Source organism: Vespa crabro, chromosome 3 (genome assembly GCF_910589235.1).
Source record: "Vespa crabro chromosome 3, iyVesCrab1.2, whole genome shotgun sequence".
Classification (NCBI taxonomy): domain Eukaryota; kingdom Metazoa; phylum Arthropoda; class Insecta; order Hymenoptera; family Vespidae; genus Vespa; species Vespa crabro.
Window position 1 is genome coordinate 1,541,728 of NC_060957.1, and position 23,938 is coordinate 1,565,665.

The window sequence follows — 23,938 nt, forward strand, 5'->3', positions numbered from 1 at the left end:
AAAATGTAGTTTATACTTTCATTGAAATCGATTTACATGTGTTTAACATAGCTTTATGCTCATATGTTAATTTAACTTAGTATTTCAGATATTAAAAAGTAGATATATTATTTTTTTTGTAACAAAATATTAAATTATATACTCGACGTATATTCAACATCTTAACTTAATAAATTAATTGTTAATATTAATTATTAATACAATAAATAATTATATAATAACATTATGTGCATCCTATGAATATTTAAAAATTCTTTTAATTGTACGTAAATCTGTAAATCGATTCCATTTTATTTATTTATACATACATATATCGTTTTCTGTATGTACACATTTACAGGAATGGATTAGATAGATTTATTTTATGTAAGGTAAACCTATTTACACAGTATTTGCGAGGAATCCTAAATATTACATCACATAGAAACATTTAATAAGTTAAAAATTTGTTCTCCGTTTGTTATTTATAATTATTGATAAATACGATACGTGTATTTTTTTTTTCTCCTGATTTAAGGATATCAGAACAGGTACGTGATTATTTCACTTCCATTATTTCTCACAATATCAATTATTATGTCATTTAATATTAACGTTCTTTTATAATAATGTTAAATATTAAATATTTTTGCAGATTATATGCTAATAAAAGGATTCATGCTTGTACAAATATTGGTAGGCATTTATTAAATGCCGAATATTAAAAATTTTTGAAGAAAAGTAAAACTGTGAGATAATAATTACTTAGTGAAAATTCAGACGTGAATATTATAAATTAGGTTCTGTTTTTTTTTTTTTTTATTCATGATTTAATTGTTAACTTTATAATTATAATTTTGCGAAATTAATTAACACCAGTATAGACCATCAATATTTAGCCAACCTTCACGTGAGTATAATATATCTAGTATAAACAAGTTCTGTGCAAAAGCGATGAAAAAAGTGAGAAAAGTAAATTTGTCACTTTTTTATTTATACTTTTTTTTTATTTTTTATTTTTTAAGAAAATTCCCATTTCAATGTGTCATGAATGAACCATAACAGAGTAATTTAAATCCTCATGGGATATTTGCAATGATAAATTTCGAAGAGGTTTAATAAAATTTCATATGGGCCATGAAACGATATATATCCCCTCTGTTTTAAGTGCAACACAAAATTCCGGGCTTTCAGATGTCGCCCATAAATTTCATACCTTTATCGTCGTATCTACGTAAAAGTAGGCAGTAATGGTTTATGTTACCTTCGAAAAGGATGATGTTAAACTTTCTTTATTTCCTGTTACTAGATCTTTTAATAATAAGCTTTGGATATGATATCTTGATAACGATACACTCGAAGAGAATATTTTTCTCAATTCGAATATAATTATACGTATAATATATTGATACAGAGTTATAGTGTAATGTAAGATAATAAATAATTCAATATAAAATATTGTATTAAATTTGACGATCGAGGGATACATCATCGAGGGATATTAAAGTTAAAATAAAATTCAAAAAAGAATTCTATGAGATTCAACGTTATCATGATTATTAATATTCTCGCCGTCTATATTTCATGTATATTATACATAATCTTATAAAGTATACTCAAATAATCTTGTTTATCATAAGCCGTTGCAACAGACGAGTAGCTTTATCTTTAAGTAACTATCGATCAGCATGTACACAGAGATAGTAATAATGTTGTGCATATCACTACCCTGTTACCACTCGACAACACCCCTGATATCCCATATCGATGACATTGCAATTCAAGTACCAGATGTGTCCCATCGACATTAATTTAAACCGTGAATAGACGATGTATATCGAAAGTTACGATAGAAATAATTTCATTAATGTCTATTATTTTTGCAGTTGTCATGGCTATCCATTTGTGGAGCGTCAATAATCTCGAGGAACCATCGAGAGGTTTTGATATTGATCGTGAATTATGGTCAAACATTTTATTTTCCTTTTTCAGTCTTTGATAAATTGAGCAAATTTATAGACGTTACTCTGATGAGGACGTCGATGATCGCATTTCAACTATCATTTATGAATTAGCCGGTTCTCTAACGTTCATCATAATAATCGTTTCTGTCCGGCTCCTTCTGGATCGATGATGATGGAATATCTATATGTATCTCTGAGGATTACAGTGATACCTGGTCATGCTTTTTAAAACTTTACGCAACAGTTGTTCCAAACAGCGTCGAAACGTGATACCGCACATGGCGTATAGGAGAAAATTGATACTGAAGTTAGTGTAGTAAAGAAGCATGAAAAACTGTTGAAGACACCAAAGTAGAGCGGGTGTATCTCTTCGTGCAAGAGTGAAGAAGAAGACGCATAAGCGTATCACGTAGCTGAGGCAAATAAATATGTTTGTTTCAATTAAAACAATTGTTATTTATTACTTAATATTATTATTAGAACAATTTTTTTTTTGTATATTGTTGCATCACGAAGTAATTATTCAATTATTTCTGATAATAATCTTTAAATATGACGTCAGTTTTTAATATTTTATGTATTATTTTAGAGAGAAGAATCAACTGTGTTAAACTTTTGTTAAAGTAATCCATTTATTTGTTTTATATTTTACTCTAATTGACGATAATGATATTACTTGTCAAAGATATCGACGTAAATCAATACTTTTCGATTATAGAAAATAATTTGTTCTTCATTGATTTGAAAATATTATAAATATTATTTTGAAATAGAAATATATAAGGAACGATTAATATATTAATATGTTACACTTACCTCGGAGAATTGAGAATGATAAAAACAGTACTGATCAATAAGAGCATTTTTGTAATACTTTGTTGATTTCTAGTTGATACGAGATTTCGCGAGGATGATCGTACGTCTGTAAGATAAAAAACAATTAGATATAAACGGATTTTACTTTATAATTTATAGAATTGATTTAATTATTTTTTATAAATAATTATATATGTATAAACCTTAAAGATAATTTATTGATTTCATAGAAAAACAAAATTCTACTCACGTATACATCGAGCCGCTATTTCGGGTAGTTGGCAAGCATTTCTTGGTGTAGACGGTGGTACTGCGATCGATGTAGGCTGATGCCTTGAATTTTGAGAATGGTTGGTTTTCGAAGAGTGAAAAGATTGCTGAGAGGGTGGCCTACGTCCCTCAATGATCGCACCCATATTGATACCGCCGGCACCATTGTGACTGCTACTGGCACTCTGTAATGTATATTGAATATAGTATGAATTTTAGTACACGTGCACGATCGAGGATTCTTGATAATTAAGTGATGTCAGCTGAAAAGTATTGATTTATGAACCCTAGGACAGTAATGAACTAAGAAAATGTTCGTATTAAATGTAATCGATTTTTCTATTATAGTAAATTCTCTACCAATTAAGTTTTATTAATTCTTTAATATTATCTTATAATTTTGTTGATTTACTCCGTTATTAGTACTTTATTTAAATTCGTTTAAAACTTTTTGCTTCATTCTACGCCAACATCCACGAGAATAAGATATGTTGACATATATATCCACAAATAATAATATTATAAATTTTCAATGATCATTTATTTTATCTTATATATCCTTTTTCTTGTAAATATAATTCTATAATAATTTTGATCGTCAAATATGTTCATCAATATCTTATTTACTTTGATTAAGTGTGAAAATAATATAATAGCTTACTATATAAAAGCATACAGTAAATCTGATGCGTTCAAATCATGTCACGTATTTCATTAAAGAAGCTTCATCTGACAAATGCAATAAATTCAAAGACTTTAATTTATTTTTTTTTTTTTGAAGCGTAGTTTATTATTTATTGTGATATAATCAATAAGTTTTTCTTTTTTTTTTCTTTACGAATAGACGTAAAACTCAGTTATAAACTTTTTTTTATTGTGGTATTGTATTTCATGATTACGCTTAAAATGGGTTCGTTTTTATATTAATGAAAAATGCACTTATTGTTCACGTGTAGGTAGATATCGATGTACCCTATCTACGTTCAACGATTAACTGACGGAGTATTGTTACAATTCCCTGATTAATAGACGACTTCTCAGGGTGCCAATCAGCTTTCGATACTATACAAATTGGTTGCGTATCCTTTGCGCAAGTATTCGTTTCGACGAACAGTATCTTCTGATGAAACGTCGATACTTTATTTTCGTTTGTTTTCAATTGCACTAAGTTTATATCATTTTTATTAAAATTTATATTTCATTGTTTCATTTTTCATTTCATTTTTTAAGAGACAAAAACGCTTTGACTAAGTCATAATTTATTTAAGTATGAATTGAAAATGGATCTATACAATTAATATTTAAATAATACTAGACATCAAAGGGAAAACATAAATAGTCACATTTAAAATTTAAATATAATTATAATTATAATTTCATATATCGGTATGTATATCGGTATATATTTTATTTAATTGATTGCATATCTTTGATTTCATTCACTTCTTTTTGTATTATCTTGAACAATATTTACATTTTTAAATAATAATTTAAAAATGCCGTATGAAAAATACGATTGTTTAAACAAGATAAGAAGAGAATATAAAAAAATATGTTTTGTTATCATATTAGTCTCGCTATCTTACTTTATCTTGTTATCTCAGGAAAATATCTTTTTGTTACAATTTTATAATGTATTATTTATGATCAGTTAATGATTATACTATTCAGATCATTTGTATTTTTGTTGTTATGTCCTTATCTATATCTAAAACATGCTTGATCATGCATGTCCTTGGCACTGAATACCAAATGATTTAAAACAGGCAAGATCTGTTTCACTATTAATTTCAATAGATCATTCACAGAATCATAGGTCAGAGGTTACTATCTTGATTGATTTTCTAAATAAAAAACATGTCACTATACTATTCAAATATTTCGTTGCGTTTGATATACATGTGCAAAACATATAACGGTTATATGTGAAAAGATAAAAAAGTGATTGGCATGGCCGATGTGCTATCGTTATAAAAAGTAAAACATGTTTTATACCTGTACTGTAACGAAGCAACAAAACTTCAATATATCCGAGTTTAATCGATGAAGAGAACTGAACCGAATAAATCAAATTTGAAGAGGGAATCGTTATAAATCGCAGATTAATAAATTTAAGTATTTCATCGTAAATTCAAAAGTGAATAATAATTTCGAAATTCTCATGATCATTCAAAAAAAAAAAAAAAAAAAAAAAAAAGAAAAAAAAAGGATGCGTGATCAAGTTCGTTCGAACGAATTTCAATGAATTTATTTTATCAATATTGTTTTCGAACAAATGAAATAAATTTACTATGAACGATATTATATAAGTGGTATGTAAATTCCAATTGATTACCTTCGTTTATTGAGAAGTAAAGCATACAAAGCTTATAATTATTTGTAATGTGAAAATATTTCTTTACAGATTTTCGTATTATTTCACGCGTACAATCGTTGTACAATTGTAATACGTACTCACGTAAACGTTTGCCAATTAATTAGGAGTTTAAATATATGTAGAAGTTTAAATATATGTAGGAGTTTTACATATATGTAGGAGTTTAGATACTTTGTATAAATGCCTTCTTTCGGAATTTTACATTGAAAAATGTGAAATATGTTACTTTTATCTTTTATGGATTGCCATTTGACATTTTATGCATTGTAGACAATACGATTATAAATATCTTCTTAGAGTATCATCGATAAACAAACGTATAGAGTATTATTATTAAAAAATTCTTTTTGATTTTTATCTAAATTAGTGACAATTGAGAGATTTGTTATTAAACATATCTAAATGTAACGTTATATATATTCAATTACAAGAACAGAACCAAGATAACACTGCATTTATCATATAATGTTTATTATGCTACAATGACTTGCACGTGATTCGTTATCGTATCCTCCTACTAATTGTCATGTTGCGTAATCAATGTTAAATCACATACTAAAATCTTCACATTTATACAAATGAATTTTGTTGGACAATTAAAACATAATGCCGGAATGGTAGAAATATGTCGATGGTTGAGTTCTGTAAAGATGAATGGCAAAGCTTACATAAGCCACGGATATTTATACGCACGGTTCGAAAATAGTCGACAAACCGCAATCTCTGTAGAGTCGTTTCACTAATACGAGCAAAGGCGCTTCGATAAAGCATGAAAAACTCAAAATTCTTTAAGCTATGCAACTTGAAAGATATTTTGTAACATTTGATGAAATCTATATTCTTCTACTATGATGATTAAGCAGGATACATAATATGAATTTTAACGAGACTATTTCTTTTTCTTGTGAATTTTTTTTTTCTTCGCTATTATTCGATATATTATAATAGAATTTTCTTATATCGTAGAATCAGTTTTTTTTTTTTTTTTTTTTTTTTTTTTTTTAAGCGGACACATTAGTACACGTTATTCTTATTTATTATATTAATTATATTTATCGATTTTACAAAAGCAAGATTATTACTATTTATTATTATCTTTAGATATTATTATCTATTTCTTCATTTCTTTCCGTTCAACGTTATTATTTAATTTATCATTTGTTATCGTTTCCGTTGATTGTATTAGTAGCATTAGTGGATTTTCGAGCATTAATTTTTAACCAAAAACCGTTTTCAGCTGTCATGATCATACTTTTTTTACTAAATTTGATTGGTATCGAAGTTTTAGAACATATTTTAAGTTCACAACGGGCTAAGAGATTGAAAAATACAACTTTACAAATCATAAGAGCGTATCTATTGCCTATACAAATTCTGGGTCCAATACCAAAAGGAAAATAAATTAATGAATCAATATCTCCATCAATAAATCTACTTGGATCGAATTTATCTGGATTCGGAAAATATTTTGGATCACGGTGTATGGCATATGGTAAAAACCAAACACTTGTTCCAGGTTTTAACATATATGATTTCCCTCCAGGTATTGCCGGTGGTAATTCCAAACTTTTTGAACAATATCTGTCCACAAACGATGTCAAAGGGTATAGCCTTAAAGTTTCATTGATTACAGCGTCTAAATATTTCAAATTCATAATAACATCATACGTAGCTCGACCATTTGTCATTTTCAGACTTTGATTGATTTCTTCTCGTAGTTTGATTTGAACTTCATTGTTTACAGCTATTTCGTGGGCAAGAAAACACATAAAGGTCGCAGTAGAATCCGATCCGGCAAGGAAAAACACAAAGGCTTGTGACGTCATATCATCATAAGATATTTGCATTTTCTCTCTTGATTCCATCATCAATTGAATCATGTCAGGTCGAATAATACCTTTCTCTTCTCTTGTTTTAATACTATCGATGATTACATTGCGGAAAAATTTACGTACTTTGTCACCAAATAGTTTAATGTCAAACGTTTTAAATAACCAAGGAAAATTTCTACCCAAAAGTAATTTCATAGAAAGAATACTATCAAAATTTAAAATCGTCTTAGTCAGCGTAATGAAATCGTTATCTGGATCCTTTATAGAATCAATAGCAATACCAAAAGCAGTTGTCGCTACTGCGTCACTCGTATAATTTGTAAAAATATCTTTCATTTCGGTTGTCCAACCTTTTTCAGATTTTATCGCGATATGATTAACAAAGTTTTCAGCACATTCTTGTACCAATCCAAACATCATCTTCATTTTGCTGGAGGTGAATGTAGGACTTAATATTTTTCTCATTTCACGCCAAGTATCACCTCGTAGTTGAAAAAGATTCTTTGCCATTAAGGGTTCGTTTTCAGCAACGAAACTAGTATGATCGCAAAAGTTATCAAAGTTTTTGATCCCAATTAAATTGATTATTTCTGGATCACGAAGTATTATAACCGGGCTCATGAAATCATAAAATCCAAAGTACTTTGTTTGTGAATATTTGTTGTATAAATCTCCCAATAATAAATGTACAGGTTTTCGTCGAAAGAAGTAAGGTGCCATATTGCCGAATATAGGTAATGGAGTATCATGTAGTAATTCTTTTTCCTTAAAGTAAGATGTATTACCGAAACAGAAATGATAAAGACCCAAGCCAATGGCAAGAATCGTTAATACAGTCATAAAAATCTCCATCGATTGAAAGTGTTTTCAAATTTTTCTTCAATTAAAATACAAATCTTCAAACTCTTGAATAAATAGAAAGTACCGACAGAGATGTTATGAGACTTGTTATCGACTCGAGTAGCTGCGAGTGACTAACAGCGGTAGATGATTTTATACCACTTGAAGTATTTGAAGCAATGATTATCTGACAATCAATGATTTAAGAGCATCAAGGATCCATATATAACTAAAGATGACGTCTTCTATATCAAGAGAATTAACTTGGAGATTGTTTTCATTTTTTATTCAATGAAGTATTATTTAATTTAAATGTAATAAATAATTAACTAATTAAACTTTTGAATATTTTTAGGTACTTTGTTAAGCTATTATATGTATATAAATTTTCAGCTTTATATATCGAAAACAAGTTATATCAGAAATATTTATATTATTCTGATAATGGAAAAATGAAGTGTTAATTAATTGAATTTATATTAATTAATATGAAGAGAATAAGTATAAAGGAATTTATGTCTTATGTGTTAATCAATATTTTTTACGTGTTAATCAATTTACGATGCTTTTGCTAATGCGAATTAAATTAATATTAAGTAATAACATATCATTCTCCCTCCCTCTCTCTCTCTCTCTCTCCCTTTTTTTATATTATTGATTAAGATTTATTAATGATATTACAAGCATTAATTAAAATTCGACGTTTATTCTGTTAATAGTTAATTGTAATTACCGAATGTATTTTATGTATTTTTTTGTTTGTTTTTTTTTTTTTTTTTTTTTTTGGAGAAAAAATTATAAACGATATTATATTATTTTTTTAAACGAAAGAATGTTCGCACATTTATAAAAGTTAACTTTTATTATTTTTCCTCTCTATTAATTAGCAATAATTAATATAGTGACGAATTTTCTTTTTACTGTCCTAATAAGAGTATCAGATGAAAAGTTTATGAGTAACAATAATACAAAAACATGCACATTTATCGCGCCTGTTATTAATTTTTCAAATTAAAGGCGTTTCAAATTCTTCGTCCACTACGTTTTTCTCTTCATACCGCAATAATATATATGGGGCAGCTGTGCCATATCCAAGTTTGTTGATGTTTCAATAAACATATATACATACCGGTATTCTTCCACATGACTGGAATGTGTAGGAAGGTAATACTGCGTTTTACTAAGTACGTATCTTTATTTTCGTAGATGTTTACTAGTTAGAATTATGAAGACACCTAAGCGCAAAGTGTTTAAGCATAAAACGTTACGGGAAAGTGAAAAGATAAGATTGTGTATTTGTGAACATCATGCAAGATAGAATCATGCAGACTCCCGATATTGTCTTTATCTACGTAGATATTTACCAGGAAGCACATACATTACGATAAGAAAGGAAGTTCACAAAACGAGGGATAACATTACTCACCGGAATTTGGTTTAGATTAATTTCGGATCTTTCTCTGCTTTGACAGGTGGTGGATACACTCGGTGCTTGTTTGAATCTTCTAGTAAATCTAAGAAGATTTCTCATTATCATTGTATTCATAATGATGATAAGTACAAGCGGTGCTATCAAACTGGCTATGCTATCGATGATACTGATGATCCTCATAGTCTCAAGATATTCTATCTTGAGATCGCATAATTCATAGCCATCGTGAATCTTGACGACGCCGGCGGTAACAAAAGCGTAAGAATGACTTGCTAAGGCAAGTATAACTAGTATCAAGACGATAGCCTTTGCCCGTGCTATTGTGCACATGTGAGGCCGATGCAATGGGTATTGCACGGCTATGAATCTTTCTACGGTAAAGGCGACGATCAGCCAAACGCTAAGAGAGCTACAAACAGCACTGACGTAGACCAAAGTCTCGCACCAGCCGTCTTTGTTGAATACCATCCAGCCAACGGTGTTATTGAGCCAAACCAGAAGAAGGGAGACCAAAAATCCAAAATCAGCCGTAGCCAGTGCCGCTAAATAATAACTTGAACTTCGCATTTTTAGATGGGTATTCAAAAAGACAACGCATGATAAAAGATTTCCAACCAGTCCTAAAAGGATTATGGCCGGTATGTAGTACATGTGGAACAATTCAAGCAGAAAGTACACCGAACTACAAGCTTCGAAGGATTCTTCTTCAAATTCAATTGATGTCTCGTAACTGACGTTTCTGTGAACGTACGCGTTTGTTACATTCGTCCAAGTAACAATAGAACTCGCTGATCTTCGTACACGTGGTAAAGCACTAATCGTAGCTGATATTTGAATACACTTTGAGTTAGTTAGAACATTAGACGTTCTCCAAAACATGATGTGTATACGATCGTTCTTATGTTATGATAAATATTTACTTATGATCAATCGTATATCAGTGAAACCTTTTTATGCAAAAGTAAGAAAAAAAAAAAGAACAGACGACTTTACACGGCTTTATTTGAGGTCACCTCGTGACAAGGTTTATAAGAATCCTTTGTAGGGGTGAACGATTTCCGTCACTTGTCGTCTTATTGATTCAGGATGATGTGCAGATTGCTTCTTTTACTGTTAGCTACGTTGTTCGAATTTTAGATTTCTCGTTATATGTTTCTTCGATATCTTCGTTTACAGATACTATTTAGTTCTTGTACGTTAATCACAATGATTAATGATTTATTCGATAAGTTTTAATCGATATATATTTATAGATTTTCCTTTTTCAAGGATCTTCAAATTTTCTTTCTAATTTTGTAATACTATGGTAAGCACAATGTTTACGGGAAGTTAAACCCTCGTTCATTCATAATTGCACGCTAACATAAATGCTCGATATAAATACTCTCTCAGAATTATCGAATGAGATGATGATGCAATGCAAATGAAATGTGAACAGCGGCTTGTTTATGGTGAAAATAATAGATGTTTAAATAAATCTAAGGATAATGGAAGAAGCGATATATATATATATATATATGTATATATATCTATATATAATATAATATAATATAATATAATATAATATAATAAATTCTTATTCGTCTACGAAAGAAACTAATGAGAGTGTCCGTCGTTTATTTAAGTTTAATCGTCGTTTTGTTCTAATATTTATTTTATATTAATTACTTTTATTCTATTTTTCTACAAGCTATGTACGATGTAATGAAGATTAAAATAAAAATCTGGAATGTTTTTACGGCTATTTTTTTGTGTTAAAATTTATCAACTTTCTACGTTGAACCAAAACATTTATTTTCTTTCGATCGAAGAACGTATATTTTATAACTTTTGTATTTATATACATCTATAGTAAATTTGCTCAATCCTTTTTTGTTTATTCGCATCGATCTCTTTCGTATTAGTCAGGTAGGAGAAAAACTATCGATTTATCTATCGCGCTTTTAAGAAACCTGTTCCTTTGATGAAGATAAACAGATAGGTCTGATTTATCGGTTTAGCGGTTATCCATCAAGAAAAGAGACAAATGTAGAGCAGATTTAAGATATGGTTTTAAAAATATTCCTTTTCGTAAATATGAAGGACTTTCATGAGAATCTAAAATTTCTAATATTATAAATTTAGAACGTCGTTATCTTACGAATTGAACGAAAGTATGATATTTTTATTTAATATATTAGTATGTATTTTTAATTCTTTTTTAGTTTTTCTTTTTCTTTTTTTTTCTTTTTTTTAAATCAAACTGTATCGATAATCTGGAATTAGATATTTAATTGATTGATTACATAAATATAATAGTAACACCTGTTACTATCTCTGGTAAATGCACTTTCAAGAACCATTAATCAAGATTAAGTTAACATCCACGTAACATAAATTATTATATGAGCTTCTCGAACTATATATCACTTACGTGTTCGCGTTAGGACAAATAAATCTAAACACGTTTGATCCGTTATATGCTTTCTTAAAATCGATATCACAATTTTCCATCTTTTCAGAGACAATCCTTATTTCAAAATTAAAATGTATTAGCTATTTTATTCAATTATCTCTGAGAAAGTTCCTTGGTGGTCGTTCAAAATGAAAATATTAACGTAAAAATTCTTAAGTTAGGTAGATAGTCTGAATAGTATATAGCACCGATCGTGATCTCCGGATGAGTTCACTGACTCTAGTAATTTGTATGTATAACGTGTCGAATATTTTTCGCTCTCTTTATCTTTTCTCACAATGAAATATATATGTATATATGTATATACACACACACACACACATATATATATATATACACATGTATCTTCTTGAAAGAATCTTTCTAATATATAAGAAAAATCCCTTAGGGATGGTTTGCTACCTGCTTTGTTTCTTTGTTATCTATTTACACAAATCTTTCAACCAAGATCCGAATTTCTTTTCTTTCCGAATAAATCCTCAATCCATTCACTTGTAACACTCTTTCATAAATATATATATGTATATATATTTTTTTTCATCTTTTCCTCTTCCTCTTCCTCTTTTTCTTTTTCTTCTTCTTCTTCTTCTTCTTTTTCTTTTTCTTTTTCTTTTTCTTTCTTTTCTTTTCTTTTTTTTTTTTTTTGTACCTTTTAACACTAACCTTTTCAAATCGCTCGATAGAAAAAAAAAGCCAATGGGAAAGTTGAAAAACGAGGAGCGTCGTGAGGTTCAGCGCGACGTAAGATAAACTGGACGCGCCGTGGACGATCTCGACGCGTTTGCCGGCCGAAAAGTTCTCCCGCATGCGCCATGCAATTTATACTGCGATGACGACTATGTTCCTTTGGTTCGAGATTTTCATGTTAGATATTTCATCATAACTTCCTCTCTCAATTTTCTTTCAGGAATCGTCTATGATCATCATCGTCATTTCTTTTTCTATGATATTTATGAGAAAAACGTAAGCAATGGAATGATTATTAAAATTGTTCTAATTGAATGAAAAAAAAAAACAAGCAAATAAGTTAGAATAATAATCAATATTAGATCGTAAAAATTTCTTCAATTATTTTCTTAAAGTACTAACTATTTGTTATTTCAATTGATTAAACAATTCTTTTTTTTTGTTTTTTTTTTTTTTTTTGTTTTTTTTCCTTCCCTTAAAACGATAAACTCTGAGATTTTAAAAGAGGAAAGAAAAAAGATACGTCGCGTAAGCTTATCGATGATTATACTTTTTAGCTTAGCTGACATCCTATTTCTCAATGTCAATTCCAATGTTTGGGTGTGACAAAGCGTTTCCATCGAGTTTGTATTTTGTGGAATATGAATAATCGTCTAAATGTTTTCTATTGCACGAAAAGAAATAATAAAAATAAAGATTATCGATCGTGCCTATGAATGACATAAATAAGATATTTTATCGTAGTAGATAATTCTGAATGGATGCAAGTGGAGTAAACCAAACTATGGTCAGCCAAGATATTTCTTATATTCGTCTAAATTCACGTTTGAAAGGAATAAGATGTAAATTCGTTATAATCATAAATTTTCCGCATGAAAGAAAACGTATCTTCTTCATAAAATTCTCAATAATCGACTGGATCCCTGCTGTTAGTTCTACCATTCTTTCCGGCATTTAGGCACCCTCTCTGTAATTTATTGATTCTCTCTTCCCCATTCGTTGTCGTTTTATTTGTCTTACTACTTATACACTTTTTCTACGTATTAAAGTAACACCTTTCCTTTATGATTTCATTCGGCAAAAGATGATTCGATCTATTTATAATCAAATCAATTCGATCTATAATACAATAAATAATGTTTTAATGTTCTTTCAGAAAAAAATTTATATAAATACGTATATATCTACTTTAAATAAATTAAATTAGATTGGAGTTATACTTTTTTATTTTTTCTTCCAATTTGTTCGCCGTCGGAACAACGATTTTATTTGCATGAACTTTAAATCATCACGTCATAATATTATTACCGTTTGTTCGGACGTTGATTGTTTTTTACGATTGATTGAAAGAAGAAACTTTTCTCTTGCATAACCATTTTAATTGTTTATCTATTGTAAATGAGATTTTTTTTGAATACTTTAATTATCATTCATAGAGATTAAATAAATCAGATACAATTTTGCGAAATTCGGCAAAACTTATCTTTTTACTTTGTCTATGCTCATTCAATGTTCTTTATTTATTTTTTTCTTTCTTTTTTTTTTTTTTTTTTTTTTTTTTCTTAGATTACTAAACCTACCGTGAAATATTTATGTTGAATAATAAATCCATTTATGGAACGCTATATATAAATTCACAATGACTTTCCCTTCGTATAATATAAGAATTAGTATACAGGGAATATTTCAATTGTATAACACTAATGTGTTGGTTAAAATATGTATTGATCATTCAAAGAGATTCAATGTTAAAATCAATATAATAACTCAATTCGTAAAAATATTTATAAAATTATCAATACGATCATGGAAAATTTTCTCGTTAGAAAATTTTTTCGTAAAAAATAAAAAATATATTCGAACAAAGGGTAAACATAATCTCAAAAACAAATATGAACCAGAACAATTGGAATTCGTTATTGGTAGAAGATTATATCTGTGCATGACGTAAACGAAATGAGAGAACTATTGTTTTATAATAGAATAACGTTACAATACGATGGATTATTTATAGTAATGCAACGTAAATGTTTAGTATATATATATATATATATATATATATATATATATATATATTATATGTAAATCATATAAAAATTCGTTGTTTATTTACATATTCGGTAGAATAGCATGACAATATGTACGAAATAGCTACAGATTCCTATTATGCTATTTCAATTTATTATATTCAATTGTATAGTATAAATAATCGTTAAGTTCTCTTCTTGGAAACATACAAAATTGCTGTTTACCATTAACAGCGTCGACTAAAACATAAAATAATGAGAACAAGGACGGTTTACTCGGAAAGTAAATCTGTTCCACATTTTATTCCTTAAATCTGTCTGGTATTTAAAATTATAAAGCAAATATTTATGCGCTTTTCTATAAATATATATTGCAGAAGATTTACAAATAAAAATTTCGGTGTGAAAATTTCGTGACAATAAACTATGTTTATCATTTTATTGTTTACTCTTACTTTTAATGTTTACCATTACTGTTTACCATTTTTCGTTTACATCATATACGTTGAAGTTTATATCCGAAAATTCATATCACTCGTATTAAGTACAATCAATGATTTCGTCACATTAATAGAACTTTATTACAATGCATTGAATTTTTTTTTTTACTTGCGATCATTAGAAAAAGTCATTTCTTTGGATAATTTTAATATTCAATTAACTTTAAAATAGCGCATAACGTTAAGTAGTAATTTTTTCTTTTTTTTTTTTTACAAAATTCTCGTTACAGTGTTATCAAATTCTAAGAGACGCTTGTACCAATTTAAAAGGACAATTACAGCCAAATGGAAAATTCTTTATGCCAGTTTTCACATACGTGCTTAATCCAAAAGCTATAACAATGGGACAACTTTATGGCGAGTATGACCTTGATACACATGAGTGGTATGTAATAAAAAGTATTTTTATAATCACATTATCTCGGTCTTTACTAAGTTGAATTTTAAACATCGATTTTTAGAATCTCTCTCTCTCTCTCTCTCTCTCTCTCTCTCATTCTCACCTTCAAATATAACTTATTATACCCATTATTCTATCGAGCTATTTAAACTATAATTCTGTATCGGAGGATATAAGTTGCGAACAATGTCGGAAATGTTTAGCCGATAAAACGTACATTAGTATTACAATTAATCGTTTATATTTAGTGTAATTTTCAAACCAATTCGAATCGTATAATCGTTATCGTATCTAATTACTCGTATTAAATTATAAATATATCGGATAAGATTTATAAATTTTATAAATCAAAAATAAGTGATATATTTCTTTGAATACATATAATTAAATATATTAAATATATTAAATATCATTAAGGTATATTACATTTTTTTTTTTTTCATACATAAACTGTCGTAGTAACAACCCAGATCATTACTAGAAAAACCTTGTTATCAGAAGAAGGTATTGTTAAAGGCGAAATATATCGAGCTTGATACGCGAATGTAAACGATCGATAACGTAAGGTTGCGATAACGCTTTCCCTGACAGTCGACCATTCATTTATTTTATTCAGTCCCTCGCATATTCGATCGATTTGTTTCAGAAGTACACTCAATATGCCGAATCTTTCTCGCAAGGGGCATAAATTTTTGGCAACAAATATCCCTGTAAAAAATAAATCACTCGTGTCACGTATCACCATATATATATATATATATGGAATATAATCTAAATGCTTTTGTTTAGAATTTTTTGTTAAATAAAAAAAATAAAAAATAAAAAAATAAAAGAACAGAAAGAAAAAGAAACGAAACACGTAATACCTTTAATGTTGGGGAATTAAAGAACATTTTTTTTATAATCTCTTCTAAATAAATAAATAAATAAATAAATAAAAGGGAAGCTCGTAATAAGCCTAACGAGTTTGATAATGTCTTCGCATCTCTTCTTTAGGACCGATGGAATTTTGTCGACTTTAATCCGTGCAGGAACCGAAGCGACGGACGAAAATAAACGTTGGTACGTCTTTGACGGACCAGTCGATGCAGTTTGGATAGAAAACATGAATACTGTATTAGACGACAATAAGAAACTTTGTTTGACTTCTGGAGAAATTATGAAGTTACAACCAACGCAGACAATGATATTCGAAGTTGCTGATCTTAGAGTAGCTTCTCCGGCTACCGTATCAAGGTATATGATCATTCTTAAATATTATTTTAATGGATAATCGTTATATAACGAAATACTATATCTATAAAATTATGTTATATCCAACAATAAAAGTGCACGATTTAAAATTCACGGTTGTATCGAATTACGAGTAAACAACAATGAAACGTGCATCAATCATCGCGTATACTGTAAGATTTTTTTTTTTTTTTAACGAACAGAAGAGAAGATTTATGGTAAAGTGTTAAACAAAATGGATGATAAATTTAACTGGTTATTAAAGTGATAGGTGAAAGTTGATAATTGATAACATTTTTTTCAAGCGTAGGTGTGGTATGGTATACATGGAACCGGCGGGTCTTGGATTAAAGCCTTTTGTTAATTGCTGGATCAAGTCTTTACCGACGGTAATTCTCTTTTTTCTCTCTTTTTTTTTTTGCACTTTCACTTAATATGTATATATATATTTTTTTTTTTTGTAAAAACTTGAAGGAGATTATCAATAAAAGTATGTTTTTCTATCGCACAATAGAAGATGCAAGATAACGTGGAAACAATAAAAAAACTGACAAATGAATTATTATTCCCCGGTATAAAAATTCTACGCGAACAACTAAAAGAAATCGTAAGCACTGTGGATTCAGCAATAATTCAGTCTTACATAAATCTCATGAACTATAGAATCGGTCCTATGGCTGGTAGAGAAGGCAAACCACCGCCGCCTTTGGTTTTTCAAAAAACAATACGTAAGCCAGTATTTAAATAATAAAAAGACAATAATCTTTTATGAAAAAAAAAAAAAAGATAAAATAAATAAATAAATTCTGAAATTGATCTTACAAGGGTTTCCTCTTTTCATACGATAGCTGATTTATTATCTCCATGGACAGCTTTTGCTACAGTTTGGAGTTTAGGTGCTACTTGCAGTTACGATGGTCGTTATATATTTAGTACGTGGCTTCGAGATGTACAAAATAATTTTCAACACAAATTGCCATTCCCTGAAGACGGTTTGGTATATGATTACAGGTCTTGTAAATATTGATATCTTGTAAATACATAGAATCATGAAATGTTTAACTATTTATCGTGTAGTATTTATTTTTAAATAAATTACGTAAATTTTTTGAAAAAAAAATCATATCTTTCTGATCGAATTAGATTTATATATTTTAGATTACACGATGGTGGTTTTACTGATCCAATCGAAGGACAAGATCCGATTCCACCGCAATGGATTAAATGGTCAGACGATATTCCGATCGTTAACATAACTTCAGAAACTAAATATGCTGGTAATTAATTAAATATAAATTTTTTAATCATTTTCATATAATTCTAAGACTTAAACATTGATATTATCGTCGCTATAAAACTGTAATATATTTTAATTGAATAATTACAATATTCTTTTTAGACATTGAAATTCCCACGATGGATAATATTCGACATGCGACTTTGATCGAATATTTATTTATAAACAATAATAATGTATTGTGCATTGGACCAACTGGAAGTGGAAAGACTATGACGATTTCTACGAAATTATCTAGAAATATGCCAAAAAAATTTATTTGTGATTTTATAATATTTTCTGCAAGAACTACTGCTAATCAAACTCAAGTAGAGAAATACTTCTTATTTATTGAGATTATTATTTTAATATAATAATTATTATATTGGAGTTATATATTTTTTCTAGGATCTGATTGATGGAAAATTAGATAAAAGACGTAGAGATGTATATGGTCCACCATTATTAAAAAAACAAATATTTTTCATCGATGACTTCAATATGCCAGCTCTAGAAACATTTGGAGCACAACCACCTATTGAATTAATTCGACAATTTATGGATTTCAGCGGTGAGATTTATTAAATAATATAAGAAATCAAATTCACGATAATAAAAAATATTACAGCTTTTCGTTTTTTTATTGGATTTTTATTTTATATATTATAATAAATATCATTCATCATTATACTCTATTAAATAATATCAACCGACTAAAACGTAAAACTTAAAATTATATTAAAACTTTATAATGTTTAAATATCATATCTTATATCGAAACTTTTATAAAATTAAAATATTTCAATTCTGTATCTGTTACAATTAAAAATTTTAAGAAATTGATAAGATCAAATTCTATATTAACTGTGTAATATATAATACATGCATAATTTTACTGTAACCTTATAAAGTAACCTCCAGTTTTCTTTCGAAGCAGAATGATTTATTTCCAATTACTTTCTCGAGATTGTGAGTTGTCGATACGATTATATAAGTATAGGAAAAATGCAATATTCTGCCTTCTAGGATAAACAAACTGAGTATGTGTGAAAGATAAATGAGCACAATTTTTTCAGGATGGTACGACAGAAAGGAAATCGGTAGCTTTAGACTGATCGAAGACGTAAATTTTATTGGTGCCATGGGACCACCTGGAGGTGGAAGAAACCCAGTAACCCCTCGACTCTTACGACATTTCCATTTCATTGCATTTCCAGAAATGGAGGACAGTGCCAAGGTAAATTTCCTATTACATGTATTGATGAATGGGTAATAAATTACGTGAAAAATATATTTTAAATAGGATTAATATCTTACGATATTATTTATCAAACAATTCTGATTTTATTAATATAAAATTAAACGAAAAATTTAATAGTTTAGAGAATATCATGAGTTTTTTTCCGTCCAATGGAGTTTTATTCCGTTCCACCAAATTATCATCCACACCCATACGACATAATTGCAGATCATGCAAGATTTGACCAACGTTAAAGAAACTGTTCACTAGTTCTTAACCGTAGTATCCTTCGTACTCATTATAATTAGTCCTCATAAATTGTGCTCTCTATGGTCATAATTTATCTTAATCACTTGGTTGGTCAATAGTAGATCTTATGATCATTTTGCCACCCCTCTGTAACTATAATGGATTTCTCCGTGTACGTTTGAGCGAGGTCACCATAGCCTATATTTATTTAAGGTTCCTTAAAGAAACAATATTAATAATATTTTTAATCAATAATTATTTAAAGAAAAATTTTTAATATTTATATTTATTAGTATAAATGACAAACAAATCTTTTTAAAAAGTTTAATTAATTTTTCTGCAAAGTATACGTCAAATAACTTTAATATTTTACTTTGATTATTAACAATATTTCTTTGATGAGAATGGCTTGAATTGCAAAAGATTTTATGTTACGAGAGTCATAAACTAGAAAAGGGGTACTTTTACTCAGCGAGATAATTTAAATGTATTCAAGATTATCCCACGTTGAAGGGAAGGATTTGTTCGGTGATTCAATCCATACTGCACACTTTTCATCTCCTTACATTGCTTTGTATAAGTAATGAATTTTACAATTTTTATTTAACATTGTACTTTTCGTTTCTTCCTTAGGCGAGCATCTTTGGGATTATTTTAAATTCTTGGCTTTCGAAAACACCAAATTATATAGTTTTATTAAAGCCGATAGTAAATATTACACTTAATATATTTACCACAATATGCAGGGAACTATTGCCAACGCCTGACAAATCTCATTACACTTACAACCTTCGAGATCTTAGTAAAGTATTTCAAGGTATTCTCATGGCAGATCCAACGAAAATTAATGTAAATAATTCAATCTGTAAAGAAACAAGATTTGATTACAATAATTCTTAAAATTCTATTGATCTTTATTGTAGAGTTATGAACATTTATTTTTATTGTGGTATCATGAAAACACGCGTGTTTTTAGCGATCGTTTGATCAATCAAGATGATAGAAATTGGTTCAGCAAACTTTTAAATGATACTTTAAAGGAACAATTCGATTACGATATAACTGATCTTACAAAAGATAAAGTTTTATTTTATAGTGATTTTTGTGGTTTGTCTGGACAATACGAACGAATTACCAACTTTCGAAAGGTAATTATTAAAAGAAAGAAAGGAAAAGAAAAGAAATGGAAAAGAAAACGTACGTCTACAATATATTTTATAAATTTCTTATTATAGATAGAACACGTTCTTCTCGAATTTTTAGAAGATTATAACAACATAACAACTTCTCCAATGAAATTAGTATTATTTCAAGATGCTGTAGATCATATTTGTAGAATTATACGTATCCTTCGACAACCTCGAGGAAATGGACTTTTATTAGGAATGGGTGGATCAGGTATTAAGATAGAAATTACTAATATTAGGTTGGAAATTATGAAATGGGCGTTTTTGTTTAGTTATTTATTTTCATTCAATGCCCGTTTCATAGTTTCCAACCTACTTATACTTATATACTTATATACTTATATACTTATAACCAATATACTTATAAAAATCAAAGATTACATGGATTTTATGATTATATCTTTATTATGCAGGTCGACAAAGCTTAACGAAGCTTTCTTGTCATATACGAGAGTATAATTACTTTCAGATAGAACTCAGTAAAGCTTATTCAAATCATGATTGGCGTGATGATATAAAAAATATGATGTTAAAATCAGGTTTAGAAAATCAAATAATGGTTTTCTTATTTTCGGATACTCAGGTAATGTCTTTATCGATCTAACGGAGAAAAAATAATGTATCAATTTTACTTCATCATATTTCATGGGTTGCAGATAAAAGGAGACTTCATGTTGGAAGATTTAAACAATATATTAAACAATGGCGACGTACCAAATATATATAGTTCCGAGGAAATGGAAAAAATATTTCAAGCGATGCGTGGCCCGGTTCAAGAGGCTGGATTACAAATCAATAGAAGTAATCTCTTTTCGACGTATCTGAAAGTGATCAAAAACAATTTGCATACTATGATTACAATGAGGTATGTCTTTTTTTTTTTCTAAAGTAAAAAAAATATCATTAAGCATCATCGAGTAACTTTATCGTTCATTTTTAAAGACTTCGAAAGAAAGTATATTTTTTTGCTTAACGATCATTATATGAACATATAAGTTTCCTTGCTATAGATAGATAAAGTTGAATACGATATAATGTGACCTACAAGTATGAATGAGAAACGATACAAAAATTGAATAGAGATAGTTTGATTAGAACGCATATTGATTTTCTCGAGTGATATGTTCACCCTCGAATTAGTTCGCTTTACTCTTTAATATATCTACGCATGTATTTGCGGAAGTATTTGCCTTGTAGTATACTCCTTTTATTTGTACGATTACGTCGTTTTATAGCTTGACCATAGGACCAAAGAAATTTTTTACTTGTTATTACTCATCGTTCGTAATAACGAATACGTTTATTATTTATTTTCTATTATTTGTAAAAAAGAAAAAAGATGAAAATTTACATCACTTTTTATTTTTCGGTTAATTAATTCTATCATGCTCATTTGACAACTTGTAGTCCCATCGGTGAGTTATTCCGGGCTCGCATTAGGCAATTTCCTGCTCTCGTGAATTGCTGTACGATCGATTGGTTTTTCCCGTGGCCGGATGCAGCTCTACAGGTTTGTATTGCTCCTTCCGTGTTATCCTAATATGAATCAAAATTATGATAGTTAATTCAAAGAAAATAAGTAAGATGTAACCCGTGTATCAAAAAGTAAGTCGTAATAAATGAGAAGCATTGTGTTATCGTCCTTTTTACTGATGGGTCCCTTTTAAGTATATATTCAGTCATAATAATCCTAACAAATTTATTTACCCAAAGTTAAATTGGTCTGACTAATTTTTATTACAATAAGTGTAAAAAATATTCGTATACAGATTATTGTCAACTAAGATTTTTCATAATTTTATTTAATAATGAATATTTACGAGATTGACAATATAAATTTATATATATATATATATATTTTTTTTTTAACAGTCAGACATTTACAAAATAAATAATTAAAAAATGGTAGGAAATGTACAAATTGTTAGTAAGCTTAAATCGCAACGGATGATTCGATTGCATCATATTTCATAAAAAAAAAAAAAAAAAAAAAAACAAAGAAAACATATTTTTTGATCAATGAGAAAAAGATTTCGAGTAATATAACCATTAATTTGATAAAAACATAAATACCATCAGGCTTAAAGTTATTATAAAATCAAAGGGAAAGTCAACGAAAGATTTATTATCGAAAACATTAATTTTGTTAATTAATTTTTATTGATAAACTGTTGTAACGCAATTTTATCTCTTTGACGTATCAAATGTCCTGGGGATTACTGGGAAGATTGGCACTTTATTTTACAACTTCATTTTGTTCAAAAAGTTTGTAAGATATTTTATGTAACACACGGAAGATTAAAAGTATACTTCCAAATAAAAGTAAAACCTAATGTCAAATGTATGGCAATAAATTCTTCTGTTTCTTTTATTAATCCTAAAAGTTACGAGAGATATATTAAATGAGTATATTGATTTTTGTTAAATTTCTTTGGCAGTCTATCCGTTAAAATCAAAGTCAATTAATTTTTCTACATTTACGATTTATTATTTACGCTTAGAAAGAGTTTTTAAATATTTTCTTTCATTTCTTTTTTTTTTTTTTTTTTTTTTTTTAAATCTATCCTACAGATGTCTAAGTATATGTGTAGATTTTAAATCTCATAAATATTCACAAATAAATAAAATTATAAAAGTTTGAATTGAAATTAATTATTGTACGAATATATCCATTGCAAATGCGTGATTCGAAATTTCGCCGAAGGTTTACAAACCTTAAGAATGAGTTAATCTTTCAACGAATATCGAGCAATTTTTTTTAAGTGTATAAGTCTTCGAAGAGAATACTAATTCGTACGTGATAGAAAGTTCGGTTCTGAATGATTTATGCCGAAGTTTTTTTAGGACTATATAAATTGCTCTTTAGACATGTAAAAAAAAAAAAAAAAGAAAAAAAAAACGATCTTACGAACTGAAAGAAAAAGTCGCATAAAATGAATTTTCAGTAAGGCTGGTATTACTTACGCATATACATTATGAAAACTTTTTTATACCTCATTGGAAAATCTTGTAAATAATCAAATTTTAATGCATACACATAGACATACACACGCATATACACTTAATGATGGTTTAAAACAATAGAAATATTTATACAATTCTTTCATGTTTATTAAAATGTTAATGAGAAAAGTTCGAAATAAAGATCGTCGCGTCGTTTTAATATTTCCATCT

The 23,938-nt window shown here is 28.3% G+C and overlaps 3 protein-coding genes across 3 annotated transcripts in view; 1 reads left to right on the plus strand and 2 right to left on the minus strand.

Moving 5' to 3' along the window:
• The window catches only part of LOC124422477 (dynein axonemal heavy chain 1-like), a 40,632-nt gene that overhangs the window by 6,986 nt on the left and 9,708 nt on the right, over positions 1 to 23,938 (plus strand). The window contains exons 16-30 of the mRNA XM_046958949.1: positions 15,410 to 15,564; positions 16,576 to 16,815; positions 17,123 to 17,201; positions 17,327 to 17,540; positions 17,661 to 17,823; positions 17,971 to 18,089; positions 18,212 to 18,417; positions 18,497 to 18,659; positions 19,165 to 19,325; positions 20,211 to 20,426; positions 20,501 to 20,725; positions 20,813 to 20,975; positions 21,178 to 21,347; positions 21,421 to 21,629; positions 22,172 to 22,274. Coding sequence (XP_046814905.1) covers positions 15,410 to 15,564; positions 16,576 to 16,815; positions 17,123 to 17,201; positions 17,327 to 17,540; positions 17,661 to 17,823; positions 17,971 to 18,089; positions 18,212 to 18,417; positions 18,497 to 18,659; positions 19,165 to 19,325; positions 20,211 to 20,426; positions 20,501 to 20,725; positions 20,813 to 20,975; positions 21,178 to 21,347; positions 21,421 to 21,629; positions 22,172 to 22,274 — 2,586 coding nt within the window. The remainder of the gene's footprint in view (positions 1 to 15,409; positions 15,565 to 16,575; positions 16,816 to 17,122; positions 17,202 to 17,326; positions 17,541 to 17,660; positions 17,824 to 17,970; positions 18,090 to 18,211; positions 18,418 to 18,496; positions 18,660 to 19,164; positions 19,326 to 20,210; positions 20,427 to 20,500; positions 20,726 to 20,812; positions 20,976 to 21,177; positions 21,348 to 21,420; positions 21,630 to 22,171; positions 22,275 to 23,938) is intronic.
• Positions 1,256 to 12,590, minus strand: LOC124423187 (thyrotropin-releasing hormone receptor-like). Its single transcript, XM_046960677.1, has 4 exons — positions 9,505 to 12,590; positions 3,010 to 3,214; positions 2,760 to 2,865; positions 1,256 to 2,356 (listed from the first exon to the last, which is right to left on the minus strand). The coding sequence occupies exons 1-4, from the start codon at positions 10,387 to 10,389 to the stop codon at positions 2,125 to 2,127; spliced, it is 1,428 nt and encodes a 475-aa protein (XP_046816633.1). The 5' UTR covers positions 10,390 to 12,590; the 3' UTR covers positions 1,256 to 2,124.
• Positions 6,442 to 8,228, minus strand: LOC124423186 (cytochrome P450 9e2-like). Its single transcript, XM_046960676.1, has one exon. The coding sequence runs from the start codon at positions 8,088 to 8,090 to the stop codon at positions 6,561 to 6,563; it is 1,530 nt and encodes a 509-aa protein (XP_046816632.1). The 5' UTR covers positions 8,091 to 8,228; the 3' UTR covers positions 6,442 to 6,560.